At 45.6% G+C, this 19709-nt stretch overlaps 1 protein-coding gene across 5 annotated transcripts in view; it reads left to right on the top strand.

Annotated features, from left to right (window-relative positions):
• Positions 1–18394, top strand: part of PAK5 (p21 (RAC1) activated kinase 5) — a 185506-nt gene extending 167112 nt beyond the window's left edge. For 4 of the 5 annotated variants that reach the window (XM_052698029.1, XM_052698108.1, XM_052697878.1 and 1 more), the window contains 7 exons: positions 872–1666; positions 6561–7052; positions 9951–10084; positions 11890–12016; positions 15022–15147; positions 17117–17251; positions 17850–18394. In XM_052698029.1, the coding sequence (XP_052553989.1) occupies positions 872–1666; positions 6561–7052; positions 9951–10084; positions 11890–12016; positions 15022–15147; positions 17117–17251; positions 17850–18005 (1965 nt within the window). In that variant the 3' untranslated portion in view covers positions 18006–18394. Of the gene's footprint in view, positions 1–871; positions 1667–6560; positions 7053–9950; positions 10085–11889; positions 12017–14303; positions 14935–15021; positions 15148–17116; positions 17252–17849 lie in introns of those variants that run through there. The other variant, XM_052698183.1, reaches the window with a different exon arrangement.
• Positions 18395–19709: the final 1315 nt, after the last annotated feature.

Raw genomic sequence — 19709 nt, 5'->3', positions numbered from 1 at the left:
GAGCTCTAACTAAGTACTGCTTGTTTCCATCCTAATGCTAGGACCATTGTTTGGGATAGAGCTGAGTAAGGATGGGAAGGGGCAGTGGGTAGGAGCTGATCTGTGTCTGCAGTGCTTCTAAGCCCTCCTCATCCAGGGCTGGGGGATCTAGGGGAGTTTTACTGTATCAGGACACAGATAGGGCCACTGCCACATGGCATCCATCATATAGTTATCTCAAAGCCATGGTCATGCACAGGGATTTACCAGATGCTACATATTGTAAGGAGGCGAAGGTAGGTATTATTTTTCATCTTCCCTGTGTGTGTCTTATGCTAAATTAATGAAGAGGCAGTTCCTGGTGGTAATTGTGGCACACAGTAGTGCACTGTTAAAAAATCAACAACAACAAAAAAAAACAACATGGGACTTGATAAATTACATGCTACTTTCCACTCCAGCAGTTTGCTAAAATAGCATGGAGAAGTTGGCAGTGAATGATATTATTACTTTTCTATACTCTGCAAACTAGGGTACCAGCTTGCCTTGAAGCAAACAAGTGAATAATAGCTAATTTAGTCACACCTAGTTTTTAAAACACAAGTAGTGCTCTTAAATGTCTCTGCTGTTCAATGCAGCACAGCCATACCTTAAGTTGAAGCTGTATGTTAAATCTGAGCTTATGGTGGACACCGCATTTGTTCATTTCTGCATGTTCTGTTGTACTTCTTGAGGGCTTTTTTTTGCGGCAACAGGTTATTGTGAGGTGTGTGCCTGAAGAATGTGATGCATCACCACGTGTACACCTGGGTGAATCACAGACTTCAGTCATTTTGTTGGTCAGATACTAAGTGAAAGTCAGTATTTAATCAAAGCAATTTTTTATTTCCAGACTATTGTTAGAGGAAATAAGCCTCGGAAGGATACTTCAATCAACGGCTTGCTCGAAGAGTTTGACAATATCTCCGTGACTCGATCCAACTCCCTGCGGAAGGAAAGTCCTCCCACACACCACCAAGGCAATGCAAACCATGTGCCAAGGCACCAGGAGGAAAATGGGTACATCACATATTCGCAGTACTCCAGTGAGTCAGACACAACAGACTATGTCATGGACAAGTATAGAGACAAGACTCTCTATGGGGAAGAGCTAGACAGGTACTACAAAGGGGGCTACACTGCCAAGCAGAATGGGCACATGATGAAGGTCACTTCCAGAGACATCTATTATTCAGAAATGACACCCCTAAAATCAGACCTCTCCAGGTTCCTCCCAGATTACCATGCACAAGTGGAGGCGAAGCCCAAAGCACTCGAATATGGAGGTCTAAAGCTGGAGTACCAGAGGATTCCCAGTGGATCCTCACTGGACTACAGAGACCCCTTCCCTTACGCCCTGTCCCGAGCGTCAGTGCAGAGCGAGTGCCCCAAGGAGAGGCTGGAGTACAGCGACGGCGACTGGGGGCACAGCCCAGCCAAGGATGACTATGACAAGAGGCCCAAGTCATCCTACGTGGACCCGGCGAGCCCTCAGCCAACCATGAGGCAGAGGTCCAGGTCGGGCTCTGGTCTGCAGGAGCCAGCCATGCCCTATGGAGCAAGTGCATTTAAAGCACACCAGCAGGGACACTCCTACAGCTCCTACACCTACCCTCGCTTGTCTGAAACTGCAGCAGGCATCTCCAAGGTAATGTTAAGGCCCTGGTGTTGGTACTGCTAGGACAGGGACCCTTCCAAAATGGGAATACAAAAAATTAGGCATGTGCAAAATGTTAAGGGTGTGGAGCTGTGCTTGGAAACACAGTGGTAGGAAGCGTGTGACAATGCTTTGGTGGATATAAAACCCCACCCAGTTCACTTGGGTAACTGAAAACAGATGCTGGGGATCAGAGGCTTAAGATACTTATTCAAAGAACAGTTTGGAGATGCCCAACTTCCGTGAGTTTTACTTGGGATTTCTGAAAAACCCAAGTTCTTTAGCAGTTTACCTACGATTAGAAGTTCGTATGCTAATGCAGATGTTGGTAGAGCTGGAAAGTTGGTCTGCTTTGAACATCAGGTTCTTTTTGTATTCGAGTCGTTGTTGCTGACATCTCTGTGCCACTTAGAAAAGCATTTCTGGTTTGCTGAGGGAAGACAGCCATGATCCCAGCATGTCTATTAGGCAGAGGAGCTGCCTGCAGCTGAGCCAGCTTATACCAGCCCACACAGCCGCCAGTCTGGCAAGTGAGTATGTGTACTGTGAGATTCATTAACCCTTTCCCACCAGTGAGGGAAGGGACTTATCCCTCACCCCTTCATTTTTCAAGCAGTGGAATAAAATCCAGGTGTCTCCTCACACAAAAATAAGGGTCAAGATAGAAAAGCAACTCCATTGTGATACCTACAAGCAGCTTCTCTGCAGAAACTGTGGTCTGCTCTGCCTCTTCTAAGTTGCATGAAGAGTATTACCCACACAAGCTATCCTACCTTACCCTGCTTCCTTGCAGCCTTGATCAGCTAAGGGAATCTCTTATCCATCATGCCACACTGCTCAAACAAAGACGTGCTTAAACACTTAATATTCTGCAAGAAATGGTTTTTCCTTTGGTGTATATTTCATTTAATGTTACTGGGTTCCCTTAGCAGCAGGCAGCAAGCTTGTTGTGATTTGCCAGAAGTGCTGAGCTTGGTAGTCATCACACAATGATAGCTCTTCTGCTTATGATGGTGTCTGAACAGTGCATTTTCTTACAGCCTCTGTGCACTGAGAACTTGGTCCTGTCCAACTTCAGACCCTTTGTCATCTCAAACCTCTGCAAATACAGCATGGCTTCAAACCAGAGGCATGCCTGCATTTTGCTTAGGTTTTGGCTACTTTGCTGATGCTGGGCTGCAGTCACTGTCAGCATCCTGTGGCAAAAGGAGAGCAGTGTTTTGTTTTTTTTCTTTTAGGTGCTGATTGTGTTAAAGCATAGAGTTGGGCTTTTGAGTTTGAGTGTAAATACTGGGGGGGGCGGGGGTAGAAAGGTTGCTAGGTTTCTTCCTGTGCCTTGTCTGAGTTTGGGGTTTGCTGGGAGGGATGCCTATATGTAGTTAACTGTGTGCAAGAGTGTGGTGCTAAAATACAGATTCTGGAATTTGTGAAGAAAGGTTGGGATGGACTACCTGCCATTTCTTTCTTTTAAAACAATCATTTTGTCAGAGTTGAGAAAGAGGAAGGACAAATCCAGCAATAGCTCATAAACTCTCCTGTGCCTGCCAGATTTATGGCATTCAATAAGATGGAGGGTGTAGGTGTATTTCACAGGACTCAGAGCACTGCAGACACTTTGTAAAATATCCCATTAAAATGCAGTAACAACTTTTATTAAAGAAAAAGATGCCTTAGTGCAAGATTCATTTTGAGCCATTGCTCTCCTTTGAGCATCAAAAGCCCTCATGTAGCCTTGGTATATTGAAACTTGATGATTCACTGTTAAATGCAGCAGTTTCAATTCCCAGACCCATCCGCAACTCCTGGAAGTGAATAGCAGCTTCGTGTCTTGGATGATTGCTAAGGAATCTTCTTTTCAAGGAGGCATTAGTAAGAAAATGGTTCATTAAATGGGTTTACTAAGTGAGAATCGAGTCTCAAATCAGATATTGTACAAATGAAATTGGCTTTAAAGTATAATTAAAAGGGGGGGGAAAGAAAGCATTGAAAAAGTCCTCAGGCACAAATGTACATCTTCAAAATGCATTTAACAAAGATGTGCGTTTTGACTTGTAAATCTGAAGAGTAGGTGCAGATATGTATTATTACAGATGTCAGATAAAGGAGACACATCCCTGTTCTGGCAGCAGGTTTCAGATGTGTTGTGTCAGACCTGGCTGCTGAGGTGGCCGTGTGCAGACCTGAGTAAGGCTGCAGCCGGATGAGCGGCAGCACACCGCATTGCACTGCAGGCTGTGACTTCAGCTGCTCCCCTGACCTGATCTTGAATGAGAGCAGGGCTGGTTTTTACTGTCCTTTGTAGTATTTACAGACTTGCCTTTCAGTATGTAATTGCATTCGATAACAGGAATCATGGCATTATTAGTGGAATCAAGTGTGCTCAATTTTGCCACGCTGTGAAGAACTGTGTGAGGACATGGCTGAGGAGGAGAGGCTAGGCTGATGGAGTCACTTGGGCTCCTCTACTTCAGCAAGATTGCATGGGGTGCAGGAAGTGAATGGTTGCACCACACGAGTGTGAAACACAAACTGCAGAAAGCTTTCAGAAAAGCATGCTGAACATCTCAATTTTGCTTTTAAAATTTCACTGTGGAATTTGTTTTTCCTGACATGTGGGGCATGCTCAGAAAAGAGCAAGTGTGGGTGATGCCCAGTCACAATCCATTGATGCGGATTTATCTAGTTTTAGTTTTAGACCGGGCTTTTCCCATCTTGATATAAAAATGGTGTATTTTCAGTCAAAGCAATCATTTGTGTGGCTCTGTGTACACAGACACATAGGACACGGCTGGACTGAGTGCCCCTCCCTCCACCAAACCATCTGAGCGCTTTTCTGCGTTAATTAGTTAGGCAGATGTCACGTCCTTCATGAAACGCACGATGTCTCTGACCCCCTTCTATCTCACAGCTGCGTAAGTGAAATCCTGACCGTAAGCATTTGTGTGTCACGCTTATACAGAAACAGCACCCGAGGAGGCGGCCGTGCAGCACTGCCAGGGTTGGATGTGGGCACCGTGCAGCTGGGAGCTCACACAGCTGCCTGCAGCCGCACGCTGCCGATGGAAGTGCCTGCACAGCTCTCATGCAGAGGCATCCCTGTGCCCCACTAACCAGCAGGACACCAGGCGGGCATGCCTGGCTCACACACGGCGCCCAGCAGCACCGATACAGCACTGCACTTCTTTATTCCGAGGCTTTTCTCCCCGCAGCCCAGTGACTCCAGCTAGAATCTCCTCCTGGCTGTGCAGCAGCCTACAGTGATAGATTGATGCTGCGGCAGATTTTTTTTTTTTTTTTTTTTTTTTTTGCAGTCTTCGCATAAAACGGTCAGATGATGTTCCAGCGCAGAATTCAATTTCACAGTTCAGTTGGGTCCTTGATTACACTGCCAAATTCAGATTAATGTGCATTTAACTAACATGGATCAGGGACTCCTGGCCAGCAGCCAGCAGCAATAGTAGCTGCCGTGAGCTGTGTCGGGGTTGTTGCGCTGTCCATCCCTGTGGGCCGCCACGGAAATTGATTGATTAAATGAATTCATTGCCGTAATTATTTGTAATTGTGCTACATCATGAGCCTGTGTCTGACCATCCCCACCCGCAGTGCCCCACGTGTCGTCAGGAGTCACGTACGGAATATCATAAATGTGGAGATGTCCTTTTCTGGGAAAAGAAAATAATACTTTTGTTTCAGGTGCATTTTTTTGTCTTAGATCCTTTTCTGTTTTGCACAGATGGAGACAGTTTTGTTTATGAATGCAAAATATTTGCTGACTTTCAGTGTAAGTAGTTTAGAAAAGCTAGGGAAAATACAAGGGAAGGAAGGAACCTGCAGATGACAAAGGCCTCCCATTGGGATAATTTCCTCACGATTGTCTCCTGTTTGAAATGAAAATTAGCAGTTTTGCAACACTGCAGTTAAGTAGTGTGTCACTCTGGAAAACTTAAGTAATGGTATATTGAATTAGTATCCTTGTTTTAGTTTGCTTGGAGGAAGTCCCTTTGAAGATTCCACTGAGCAGCTCTCCTCTCACCTCAGGCAGGTTACATGCTCCCCTGGTTGTAGCTCTCTGTGATGTGTCCCCATGCTTTGAATTTGGTGCTCTTCTGCCATTTGTTTGTGGTCTGCAGTGCTCTCTCTGTGCTGCTACACTGCCATGGTCAGAGGGTGCTGCAGCCCTGCTTCCACTTGTGGGGATGGTGGGGAAGGCCTGGCTATTTTAAGCTATACAACACTGAACAGGATAAAAAAAGAAAAGATAAAAGGGCTGTGTTGTCTCTGCGGTGGCTCAGCCAGCAACTAGTGATGGGGCACAGCAGAGGCTGTGGGAATTTCAGGGTGCCACCACCTCCACGAGAAGAGGTCATTCCTGTATCACCAGAAAAAAGCAAAAGAAAGGACAAACGGGTGAGAGTCAAAAGTCAGAAATTTGTGTTTGGGAGGAAAGACATGAATTTGAATTTGTGAAAGGGCTTTTTGTTTTGAAAGAGATGCTTCACTGGAGGAAATGGCCCAGACAACCTGCAGGGCACTGCAAATACAGAGTAAATGCATTCCTTTGGACCATATACTTTTATTTAACAAAGATTACCATGTTTCCAAATGGGTGCATGGACATAAAAAAGAACCTGGGATATACAAAAAACCAAGTGGTCTTTACTTTACTCATTTTAGTAGTGAGGAGAGAGCAGGCAGCCTAACGGTCTAAAAATCTGCAGGCAGCAGTGTCACTTACAGAACAGCGAGTCCAGGCAGGAGTGAGCTGTGCTGGCACCCCGCCGAGTGTATCTGGGGTGCAGAAAGTGAACTGAACGGTCAGGGGTTGGCCAGGCAGCTGGAAACCCAGCTTTTCACTCATGTCCACTCCTCTGCTTTTGTGTTGCAGGTGGATTACGACCGAGCACAGCTGGTAGTTAGCCCACCACTCTCTGGATCGGACACCTACCCAAGGGGCCCAGTAAAGCTACCTCAAAGTCAAAGTAAAGTCAGCTATTCCAGCAGCAGCTACCAGTACCCTCTGGTCTACCACAAAGCATCCCACTACCACCAGCCATCACTCCAGCCAAGCTCTCCCTATATTTCCACCGCCTCCTACCCCAGCTCCCCGAGTATCACATCAAGTGCTTATCCCCCGCCCAGCTGGGGCTCTTCCTCAGACCAGCAGCCCTCCAGGGTGTCCCACGAACAGTTCAGGGCTGCCCTGCAGCTGGTCGTCAGCCCTGGTGATCCCCGGGAGTACTTGGACAGCTTCATCAAGATCGGGGAGGGCTCCACAGGGATAGTCTGCATTGCCACCGAGAAGCACACAGGAAAGCAAGTCGCTGTGAAGAAAATGGATCTCAGGAAACAGCAGAGGAGGGAGCTGCTGTTCAATGAGGTATGTTGCTGTGGGCAGTGCAGCATAAGACATGATCTGAACAGAGGCCACAATGCCAAACTAATGTCTTTCTAAAATAGAGGGCTGAGTCCTATACTTCATGGTGTCTGAAATAATCAGATCAGTTTCAAGTGAGCTACATCTTCTCCCAGGTTTGAACCTATAATAACGTGGTGGGAAGTCACAATAAACAAGTAAGAAATCTGTCATCTGATCCACGCAGCTTATCAGGTGCCTGGTAGCCTTCTTTGGACCATTTCTGGTATGGTTTAGTCTGCTGAGATGGAGGAGCCTAACTGACCCTAATACTGAAGAAGCACACAAACCATACTCTGGCGTATCCCTCCCCACCTAATCACGTGTGATCCTTTTCCTTTCTTGATAGTTACTAAGCAAAGAGCTGCCAAACCCTTTTTCATAGGACCAGCTATATTAAATCCCACATCTCCTGAGAGATTATAGCGAGTTTGGAGACCACTGCAATTTTTATAGAATTGTTTTCTGTCTGTTTTATCTTAAATTTAAGAACGCTGAATTTCATTTGCCATTTTTTCTTCCAGTTCTTTAATTCTCTGAGTTCCTTCTAAAATTGGAAGAGTTCCTACTTCTCCCCCCCTATAGAAGTTAGTGTTCGGTATTCTCTGCTTTTTGGGGATCCCTTATGAGTACACTGATCAGAGTGCTGTCTGCTTTGGAGCACTTGGGGCCGTCTGCACCAGACTGATCTTTGCCTTATAGAAGCTTTTTAACAAAAGCTTGCTTGTTTTTGCACAGTTGTCTTTTCTGCAACCTGTGATTACACTGGCTATTTTGACTCAATTTTACCTGTGCTGGAAGACTGCACTGAACTGCTTTGCAGTAGCTCTAACTGAGCATCTCTTGAGTGCTGACATCATGAAGCAGTCCAACAAGCTGTGCAGGACCGATCTGCTTCCCTGACATGCTCCAGTCACTTGTGTAATCTGAAAATTTATTTTCAGCGCCTCCCTCCATTTACACAGGGGTAATCAGAGCCTTCCCTGGCTGATGTTTTCTATCCCTGTCCCCTCTCTTGACATCCTTCAGTATTGTGCAGTTGTCGACACCTTGGCTGAGGTGCTCTTAGTGCAGTCCCTCCCTGTATATTCACTTCTAGATATGGCAGTTGAGCTCACAGCACTCTCATAAAGCATGCATACGCCTGGCTCAGCATCTGTTTTATGGTAATATTCAAATGAAGCTGTAATCATTCAAGTGAACTTATTCTCTTTGAGCTTTGTTAGTCTTGCCTTAGGCTTTCCTCAAGAGCACAGTGTTTTTCATGACTACACTCTGGAAAAGCCTTTGTCCCAAACTGCCAGCTCTCCTCCTTAGTTTTAGAACCTCAGTGTAGCAGAAATGGTAAGTCATGGCCTGAACCAGTGATTGAGCACCTGGTAGGAAGGCAGGCCACCCCAGGGAGCTCAGGTGTGTGCAATGTACCTGAGTGACCAGAAGGGCTGGAGCCAGGATCCACCCCATCTCATACCTCATTTAAGGGTTGGCAGTGGAAGCAAAAGGATCTTACTGGAGATCCCTGTGTGCTTGAGGTCTTCTAAGGGTAAGCAGATCTTTTTCTTTTTTTCCTTTGTTTGTATGTTCATAGTTGTGTCATTTGAGCTTATCCTCCCCTGCTGCAGCCTAGGACTTTACTACTGCGCTATCATTGCAGCATTTTCCATTGTGTTACAGCACTACACTCAGTAACTCAAAGCATTAGAATTCAAGACAAAATACAGTTGTCTGTGGGAATAAGTGAACCCAGGAAATTTCACAAGTACAGAAATTCCTGCATATGAATCACCTTCAGAAAGGAAGGGCTGTAGATGCTGAGATGCAGCATTGCGCTGTGCTCAAAGAATGACTGAACAGGCTGGCACGAGGCACAGGTGCCAGAGCTATCTTGGCACCTGTAGAGCAGGTTCAGCTATCCACCAGGCCTCGAGATATTAATTATTCCTATGCTTGCCATTGTGATTGACAGCTGCAGAGCATTTTAAAAGTGTAACTGTGACTCTACATTAGCAATTATCCTTTCCATTGTATTCAATCATTCAGATTTAAGTGAAGGTATTATTCCATTTCCAGGCAAACTAAACTAGCAAGGAATGAGAAAAGCTATATCTTTGTAGTTCTTTAATTTTATTTATATGGTAGCACAATGCAGAGTACTTCACAGTTTGGGAGCATCCAGCAGCAGAACAGAGCTCAATTCTTCCCAGCCACTTCAGCCATAGTGCATACAGGCCGTCTGCTCGCTAACCCCATAACTCTGAGGTGTCCCTGACCTGTGTGCTCTTCTTTCCATTTTATTACCTTTGCTGTGGTTTGTGACCCAGGGGCCTCAGATCCCTTTAGTGTTGAGTCATAGAATTATAGAGTGGCTTGGGTTACAAGGAATTTCAAAGATCACATCGTTCCACTCCTCTGCTGGGGGCTAGGAGATGAATAGCCACAGTATCACCAGCTTTCTGTTAAAGTACTGTACAAGGTACAGTTTGCTCCTGATGAAGAAGACTTTGAGCTGAGCAGTTGATTGGATCTAAATAAATGCTGTACTGAAAACAGCTGGCAGTAAGGAAGCAATGAAATAACAAGTCCTGGTCCTGCAGTATGGGAAAAAAAAGAAAACAACCAACACAATTATCTGCCACTTACAATTCAGCAGCTAAAGGTTCTTCCTGTTTCCTGATGTGTTTACCATGACTGTTACTTTATGTATATACATGAATTTTGTTTATGCACTGCCACGAGGATCTGTGAGGCTGTGATTCATAGCAGAACCTTTACTAAGCACAAAAAGAAAAGCACAGTGAAAAAGGTCAAAACAAGTGTCAGTGCTTGCAGCAATTCACATCTCATCTTTTTTTTTTCTCACAGGTTGTAATCATGAGAGATTACCATCACGAAAACGTGGTTGACATGTACAACAGTTACCTTGTCAGCGACGAGCTGTGGGTGGTGATGGAGTTCCTGGAGGGTGGTGCTCTGACAGACATCGTGACTCACACCAGGTGGGCTGCGAGCTGCAGGCAATCCCAGTGGTGCATACACAACTGTATGTATGTGTGGCTATGGCTGTGTATGTGTACAGATATGTCTATAATATGCTGTATGTGCATGCACATACGTATTTGTACGCATACTGTGGCACACTCACAGTACCAGCGTAACTGTGCCACTGCAGATGGCTTTCTGTCAGTGCAGGTGTTTTCTTAAAAAGAAGGAAAAGAAATATCTGGAAGGGCTTGCTGGGAGGCAGAGATTTGCCAGAGCTCTTGGTGTTAATGTAGCAGAGATTACCTTTATCCGTTAGTTCCCCAAATGATTGGAGGAGGGGGGGAAAAAAAAAAAAACAAAGGCAAAAAGCTCCTTTTCCTTGTATGGTGATCTGTAGTGTTGGCTTTGCTTTTGTAACTCTGTCAGTTTTGGGGTCGAGTTCTCTTGATACTCATAACCCAAGTAGCCATGCTGTCAGAAGCATTAACTACAAACTGAGCCTGACACATAATGGGAAAAGTATTTTTCTGTCTCTCAGCATTTGTGCTTACAGTGGAGCTGGTTCCCAAATTCAGTTAATGTCATGCCTTTAAATAAGGCACTTGACCAGTAGAGAGGCTGTAGTGTACTGAACCTCTCTTCCAGTTCTTCTTTGAGTTGGATCTTAAAGCCTGTCTTACATCCACTCCTTGCTCACCTCATTCTGCTGAGCAGGACCAAATGGGATAGGAAGGAGGAATTTTCTAATTTCTTCATTTAGAATAAAACAACTTGAACTTCCACAATAGCTCAGTGGGAGAGTACTTAGGTGAGCAAGACAGAAAGCAAAAAGAAAATTAGATGTTAAAATTTGTCTTCTTTCACAGCTTAGTGATCCTCATAGATCCTACAAAAAAAAGTTCATGGTATTTTATTTTGAAGTGTTGCCTTAGCTGATGTGCTGAAATACAGCATAATATTGCAAGCCATTTATTAACTGCTGCTCCCCAAAACATTAAAATTTCCATTGGAGATATTTCTGACAGGAGTTTAATGGCAAACAGATGTTCCCAGGACACCACTTCTTAATGTCATCTATTTTTTAACTCAAAATAGACATTCCTTAATCTTCTGGGTTTTTTTTTGTTGTTGGTGGTGGTGGTTTTTTTTTTTTTTGTTTTTTTTTTCATTATGTGACCTTCTCTGAAAGATTTTGCTGAAATACTGCAAATAGCATCACAAAGTTTAGAGCAGAAATACCTTAGGGCTGGAGTGGTGGTGAAGCTGGGGACACCCAGCTGTGGTGCATGACTGGCCTGTCCAGTCAATCATTGCCATGCTGCAGCAGCAGCTTTTTCCATGGCAGGGCTTTTCACATGTGCACAGAAATGAGGACTTGATAATTCTCTTGCTGTATATTTTCTTCTATGAAATGCTTTCAATTTGTTATAATAATCATAAAGGCAAGGGTAATGCTCTTAAAGTTACGCCCAAGGCCTGATGTTTCTTATATTCATTCTATGCCTGATTCCATTCCAGTAGTCATTTATTCTCCTTGGCAAGCAGGAACTTTACTGTAAATAAGGCATTTCTGTTATTTCCCATAGGGAAACAGGCTCACTGTAATACACTGTATCACATAATAGACTCTGCTCTTTTAATGCTACACAGGGACTTGCTCCAGCCTCGTTGCAGAATTATTCCTCACCCATCATCTCTCTTTCCTGACAGAAATAATTCATGTACTGGTGTGAACAGGAACCTGGGCTTCTCCACTCCAGCTCCCCTTTCCTGCTTTCTTCCTTAATGCTCAGTATGTTTTTCCATTCTGCTGTTTCAGGATGAACGAGGAGCAGATAGCGACTGTCTGCCTGTCTGTCCTGAGAGCTCTGTCCTACCTGCACAACCAGGGTGTCATCCACCGTGACATCAAAAGTGACTCCATCCTCCTCACCAGCGATGGGCGGGTGAGTGCTGAGCATTTCTCCTGCCGTCTCTGGCTGGCACACAAGGGGTCTGCCTCAGGGGTTGAAGGAGTCTGTTACAAAAACAGCTGTGCACATGGCTTGCCAACTTCCAAAAAAAATAAAAATACAGAAGTTGTGTCTCTGAGCAGCTCTTCTGCTCCATGCCAGGAGTCGTAGTGCATACGAGCTTGGTTCCTGATCCTAGTGCAGCCAAACAAGCACTTGAATGGAAGTGGCCCATGTCCAGCCCATTGCTCCTGGCCAGTGATAGAGCCGTTGGCAGCATGTCGTGTGCAGAGCAAGGGTTGCCCAAAATGCCGCCTTGCCCGTGGGTCTCCACGCTCCACTGTAGCGAACATTGGCCCCCATGGGTTGGTGGGGGATTTAAACCCAGGATGTCATCCCTGCAGTCTCTGGCAGGGAATCTGTGCCCCTCACCAGGACAGTACATTGTGGCACTGACAGAATACCGCTGCCTTCCCCTCAAAGCCCAGCCGGGGTGACAGAGCTAAAGGGAGTAAATAAAGAGGAAAGGAAAATGCAGTTTAGTTTTCTACTTCCTATCTGGGAGGAAAGTGGGAGATTTGGGTCCCTCTGTTTCTCTGATCCTAATCTGTTGTGAGACAAAATGCTATCAGATAATGGGAAAAATAGCCTCATCCTTTGTGGGGTTTATTGATTATATGAGAGGAATAGGGTTGTGTATAGTGAGGTTGAGCTCCAGGTAGGATTCTACAGCAGGCTCTGAGCCAGACCTGCAAAATGATAGCTTCAGTCTTGCTAGAGAGCCGAATCGGAAAAGCACAGGCTTGGCCAGTGGTTGACATCTGTACTGCATGCAGAGTCCCCATGGGGAATTACAGCCCCTGGGAGGCATTGGCAGAAGAAACTATGCCAAAGGCTGATGCTTCTTTCAGTTCTGCCCCACTCCTACCTTGAAGCCTTACAGAAATTTGTCTTTTTATTACTTCCAATGATCTTTTAGTTTGCAAGCTTTTATATACGTAAGCACTGTTTTAACTAGTTCAGTCATGCCCAGGGATTCCCATAGGTAGGATTTCAGGGTTGCTGCTGTGGGATTACATATGTATCCAAAGCAGGATGTAGTGAGTGGGTCAGAATGAGACCAAATCTTCCATCATCTTCTGAAGATGAAACTTGAGGCTTCTCAGGCCTGATCCAGTTCTCTCCCATGTAGTTTACATTTGATTCCCACATCACTGAGAGAGGGATTTCCTTCTTGCAGCCATCACAGGCCAGCCTTGCTAACCTTGTTGGGGGAGAAAATTCCACATGTATAGGAGTTTGAGTTTTTTCAGTTGCAGTTTTGATCCATGTTGCTGAAATAGCATCTGAACTGCTTTCAGGCCCTCCACAGAGTACCTCATTATACTCATTACTCTGGTACTTACTATCTGCATTGCAGATTCCTTCATGGCTGTGTTGTGTAATTATCTTTTTTTAGAAAATCGTCGTCTTTTATGTACTTGAACAAGCAATAGATATGCAAAACCTCTTGTGCTCCTACAAAAGAAGACTGGGCTCTGCTTCCAAAATTCACTATTTCTTCCATTCTTCATCCTGTAAACTGAAAAATATGTTTAGCTTGGAGGACTTGACTGTTGGTGGCTTTGTTTTAGAAATACCAACAATCATTTTGTAATTATGGGCTAAATAATACCCATAGTTGTTTTTTGTTTTTTTTTTAAAGTAGGGTCTGTACTAAATCCAAAAGAAAAACAAATCAGAGCTCATAATAAACTGCTGCTCTACACAATGCAGCAATTGATGGAACTTCCCACTTGACTTGTGCTGGGGCCGTTTGGGCTCACAGCGCATCCCCAGGTGCCAGCATGCAGCTGGCTTGGTGACTCATGGACTCTGGGTGCCGGCTGCCATTGCACTATGTGGGGCGTAGCTTGAGGGATCAGGGGCTGCCCTGATGTGGAGCAGCTTCCAGGAAAAGCCCAGGGGTGGCTTTCAGGCCTCCAGAAGAATACTTGGAAAAACGAATGCATAAGCTGCCTTGAGGAGCAAGCGGTCTCTGGAAGGCAGCGTTGCCACAAAAGTCATGCCAGCTGATTTTTGGCCCAGTTTGGAGGAATTTTCACCTTCATGTTGTACAGCAGTGGGGGAGGAGGAAGGTCATAATTTTCCTGCATTTTTGTTGGTTAAAAAAAAAAAAAAACCAAAAAAAAAAAACACCTGCATCTAAGTATGAGCAGGCACATGATGCGGCAGGAGCTGCTCTCCAGAGTGCTCGTGTATCCCATTATTTCTATTTTAGGTCACTGCCACAGCTACTCAAGGACAATGCTCTCCTTAGTTCCCAAGTTCCCAGCACAGGATGCAGGTCCCTGATCTCTTGCAGCCATTTTGGAGGAGTCTTCCACCTATCCCTGCCTCCCTCAGGCCCCTTACTACACACAGATGACAGTTTCGAGGGGCAGGCCACAGCACACTTGAAAAATTGTTGGTTGAGGGTATTTCTTTTTAGGAGTGTCAGATCACGCTCTGTGTAGAAAAAGAAACATGGGATCGTCTCTTTTTCTGGGAAACTCAGATCTCAAAGCTGATAGAATAGTAGGAGTGATATGAATCACTTCCAATAGATATTGTATTGAATATTAGTAAATACACATACACTGCGAACACTGAGTTAATACATTTGCATAATATTGTATGCTTGGAATTTTTGCTTTCCTCTGAGTTACAGGCCATTGATCACCTCTGCACTTCTGCAGGAGGAATGACAAGGAGCTATGAGAGGTGATCTGAGTAGCAGGCGCTGCTGCCAGCCTCTGCCTTCTTGCCTTCCATTTGGTGTAACCAGCCATGCTCTCTCCAGGCTCGTCCTCCATCTCCAACCTCACTTCCAAAACCATGCTGCTGCCCCATCCCAGCTGCTACAGCAGGAGACAAGGGCTTTTCCCAGGGGGAAGCATATCTGGCCGGATCAGTGCGTTCCTTGTTACACAAGAGAGGCTTTCTCTTCTCTCTTTTAGATCAAATTGTCCGACTTCGGGTTCTGTGCCCAGGTGTCCAAGGAGGTGCCGCGGAGGAAGTCGCTGGTTGGGACGCCGTACTGGATGGCACCGGAGGTGATATCACGCATGCCCTACGGCACTGAGGTACGTGCTGCAGGGCACCCAGGGTGGCACACGGTGCCGCAGTCAAACCCACTGAGCCCAGGGAGAAGACAGAAGTTGAGGTGCTGTATGTAGCTGTGCTGAACAGCAGCACTCCTGTCTGCCCCAGAGTGTGACGCTGTGTGCTTTGTTAACATACTCCTTTGCAAAGTGTGGTCAAATAACTCTGTTTAGAGTTCTAAGCAGTGTAATGCCTTTACGTAGTTTAGCTTAGGGTACTCTGTGAAAGAAAACTGGCATCATTTGCATGTTGGGGAAGATCTCTGTGTTAGTCTGCAAACTGCAGATAGAGGCATGTACCCCTCCATGTACCAGACCAGTAGCCAATGTGCACAGCTGCACCACAAGGCCAAGTCACATCAGTACTTTCACAGGCAGGCAAGGAGAGACCCCCTGAGCTTTCAGCCAGTTAAAGCTTGGATTCCCCAGCCTCTAGGGGAGCGCTAGCAAAGGCAAAGCCATGGGCCTTTAGGATCCCAAACGTAAGAGCCGGTTGGGTGAGGTGGGTTGCCATAATCTGTAGTGTTCTCATTGCAGTAAATTCTCCAGTTAGTTGAAAGAGGAAAAAAATAACAAAGTACAGTGTGAGAACTGTTTAAGAACTGCAGGCCCCTCTGAAAAAGAGGCAGTCCATATGTTTTTATCAGAGACTTTGATCTCAGAACAGAAAGGACAGATTGGTGGGACCTGGCTCAGTACTTCTGCTCTGCCAGCCTGGGATTTATCCAGTCTCAGCAGAGACAGCATCTCAATCCCCAGCTCGGGACACAGCTGCATTTTCTTCTGCCTGATCAGCTTCTGCTTGATAGTGCCTGTAGTAACAGCTACGAAGAGCAATCCTGCTATATGTCTGTGTGTGTATATATATGCTTACTTTTGTGTGCATATACACATACATGCTGCATAGATGTGAGAGAGATGTACTCTTACATGTATGTATGCACACAAAGGAGTGGAAGCAAGCTGTGCAGCCAAGGCCTGGGATAGGAGATGATACATCTTGAGAACACACAGAAGTGCTCTGTTTGGCCCAGGCAGGGCGTGCTTCTACCTGCGAGTGCACCCTGCATGCACTGGCATTTGCCCCAGTGTGTGGTATTGTAAGGGACATTTCAGGGATAATAACATCATCTATTATTAGTCTATTAATGACACTAAGGAGATTATAAAGTGCTTGAATTTACAGCTACATTAGGTTCCCCACCAATAGGGAAAGAAAAGAAAAATTAAGCTGAAGGATAGTGCTGGCAGAAGAGCAAAATAAGTATGGCGTGGCCCTGATGGTATTTAGGTTGGCAGATGACAGGAATTACTGCCATCGGAGTGGGGTTCTGGAACAGCTTGCAGCAGACTGGGACAAAAAAAAAAGATTGGTGTTTCTTTTTTTAAGCTGGAGTTGAATCATTTTCCAAAGGGATTTTATAATGTGCTACCTGCCATCGCTGTAAATGAGCCTGGGTGTAGTAAGTGTGTGCTTGTGTTTGCCAAGGGGTAAGAAGGAGGTGCTACAGTTGTTAGTATTCAAAGGAAATACTACCTGATTTCACAACAGCTGTTCTCTGCTGTGTTTCCACTCACTGCACTTTTCCGTAGCACTGCAGAGCCAGTGCAGGGAAAAGAGTCAGCGGGTTCAGAGTGGTGCAGCTCAAGTGCCACACCGCAGGGCATGGGCAGCCTATCCTACAAGCATGCCTCAGCAGTGTCCCAGTGGCCTTCACCTCAACCAGCTGCAGACCCAGTCTGTATGTTGTTGCTATGTCCTTTCCTCAGTGCACTCAGTGTCATCAGCTGGTTAAAAAGAAAAAGGGGATGGTTCACCCAACTACTGCCTTAAAATGGCTGCTGACAGCAGTTGGTCTGCAGCTCTGGGGTTTATGTGACCCTCAAATGCCAAGCCTGTTTCTTCACTCTGTGCTACCAGCCGTGTTTGTGAACCAGCTGTGTGTTGCAGGTGGACATCTGGTCTCTGGGTATCATGGTGATAGAGATGATCGACGGTGAACCTCCCTACTTCAATGAGCCGCCACTGCAGGCCATGCGCCGAATCCGGGATAACTTACCGCCCCGCGTGAAGGACGTGCACAAGGTCAGGCTTCCCATGGGTGATGAGGGCCTGGAGCACACGCAGGTGTTATAAAACCACAGCCACACACTGCTGTGCCTGAAGTGTAAATTGTGTCATTAAGTGCCACCTCGAGCAGTGGGCGCTTTGTAAGACTGATGCAGGAGGACAGGAAGCTAAAAAACAATTTTGTGCCCGGTGCTGACTTTGTTTTTGCAGCAAGTGCCCAAAAAGGGGGCTGGGCAGAGTCTCACACTCCCTGCACTTTCTGCCCTGCCTGAGGACCAGAACAAGGCAGTTATGCAAGCCCTGCTCTGTACAGGTTGGTACAGCCATGCCCATTGCCAATGCCTTTGGGTCCCTTGGATGCATTGCTGTATAATGTCAATTATGAGAAGTGTTACTGCTTTTCTTAGGTTGCATACAAGGCTTTGTATTGTGTGCTGTTCTGCACCTCAGTGCTTTCAACATGAACGATGCATGATCCTTCAACTCAGTGTATCTTTGTCTCAGGAAAGCTCAGAGAATCTGTTGTCTTCACAAGAAAAATGACATGCAAAGTACACAGCATATGCTGGTTATCTTGTCATTGTCTGCTCCTAATGCTAGCATGGTGTTGCAGGTCTCCTCTGTCCTCCGGGGCTTCTTGGACTTGATGCTGGTGCGGGAACCCTCACAGAGAGCCACGGCGCAGGAACTGTTGAGACACCCATTCCTTAAGCTGGCCGGGGCCCCTTCTTGCATCGTGCCCCTCATGAGGCAGCACCGGCACCGCTGAACGCAGCAACTTCTCAGGAGGAGATTGGTGCAGGGGCCAGGTAACGGCAAGGCAGGAATCCCTGCGGTTGTGTTGGAACCACGGGAAGGGGGAGGAAACCTTGCGTAAGAAAACCCGCCCCACGGAAATAATGTGGTGTATAAAACCCAAAGGGGTGCTCCATGGGGGTGCAAAGGACCTGGGGGGGGAGCCTGGCCACCACACGGGGGGGGAGGGGATGCGTGATGTGGCTGCGCCATGCTCTCATCTTGGCCATCCAGGCAGAAGGTGCCAGATGCAAACAAGGGGGGAAAGATAATGAACAGGATAGCACAACCAGAGTGAAACACCAGGATTTCAAAAGTAATGGCTATGGCTCTTCTACTTCAGAAAAACACTGTTCTGACACACACACACAAAAAAAAAGCACTTTTTTAATCTCAGTCATAGCAGTGTAATGTATTTTGAAATGAATTTGTAATTTTCTGTACAGTACTTTTGATAATTTGCAGTTCTTTGTCATGTAACCATTGTGCTAGTTGAAGTAATATGTGTAACTTAGCAGAATTTGAGAAGATAAAAATGTTTCCTACTTTTTTTTAACCCTTTTGAATATGGAAAAAAAGCCTTCTAGGAAGTTAGAAAATTTGGCAGACTTTTCCCTTGGGGTGTGGAGAGTGCTTTGTCCTGCTGTCACAATAGCCTGAAGATCAATGGGTGCCAACAACAAGAACACGGTGAGGGCAGATGCTTTGAGTGCTTGCCTTCTGGGGGCTGCTGGCCTCATGGCAGCAATCCAAGCTTCTGCCATCTGCAGGGAGGCATCGGGGCCCTCTGTTTCCCTTTCTCTAGCTATGGGAACTGACACAGACATACCTTTGCTCAAGGGTCACCCAGCGACCTGGCAGCCCCCTCACATCCTGCTGCTGCAAAGTCAGGTTAGTTTTGCAGAAATACCCATTATTTTTGTTATGCTCTGGAAGTTGATGGAAGCGTTCTCCAGAGTTGGAAGAGACCGTTGTGATACATTATGAGATGTTTGCCATATAGAAGTCGTGCTGCTGTCTAGACCTTCTTGAATGTTGATACAACAGTTGACTACTATGGAACATTTTTGTGTTACTTGTTGGATGAACTTGCATGTTAACTGTAGGCCTATAGCTTTGCCTTTAAAATTTTTAGAAGTGCTTCATAATTAATTATTTCAATGATAAATTAAATTTTATTTATTAATGATTAGTTTTTAATTATGTATAGTATGAAAGCCATGTTTTTCCAGTTATTTTTTTCTTACTGACCTCATTTTATGATACGAAAAGCCAATTTTGTGACAACAGGATTAGCTTATTTCTTATTACAAAATTTCATAGTGAATATATTATTTATCATAGCAAATTATAACCAAACCCCTGAACCCCTTGAAGATCTTCCTCCCAGGCAAAAGACTTGCCAATAGGACAGATGCCTTTTTAGTACCACCCTTAAAAGTTAAGTGACAGTTGAAGGGGGAGTAGCAATTAAAGGAAGCAAACAGGAGGGGAGAGAAATATGAATTTGAACATTGCATAAATATCCTTCAACATATATGCCTCACCCTCCTCTGCTTTCTCTTCTTAACCCTGTTTGCACATTTCAAGGAAGTGTGTTCAGCGGAGCCTCTCTGCCCTGCTGCAAACACGCTCTGCTGGTACAGACCTGCAGAAAGCCAGCTGAGAAAGCAGGGCA

This window comes from Tympanuchus pallidicinctus, unplaced genomic scaffold, assembly GCF_026119805.1.
Source record: "Tympanuchus pallidicinctus isolate F22 unplaced genomic scaffold, pur_lepc_1.0 scaffold1, whole genome shotgun sequence".
Classification (NCBI taxonomy): domain Eukaryota; kingdom Metazoa; phylum Chordata; class Aves; order Galliformes; family Phasianidae; genus Tympanuchus; species Tympanuchus pallidicinctus.
Note: the sequence above shows the minus strand (reverse complement) of the source record. Positions and strands in the feature narration are given on the sequence as shown.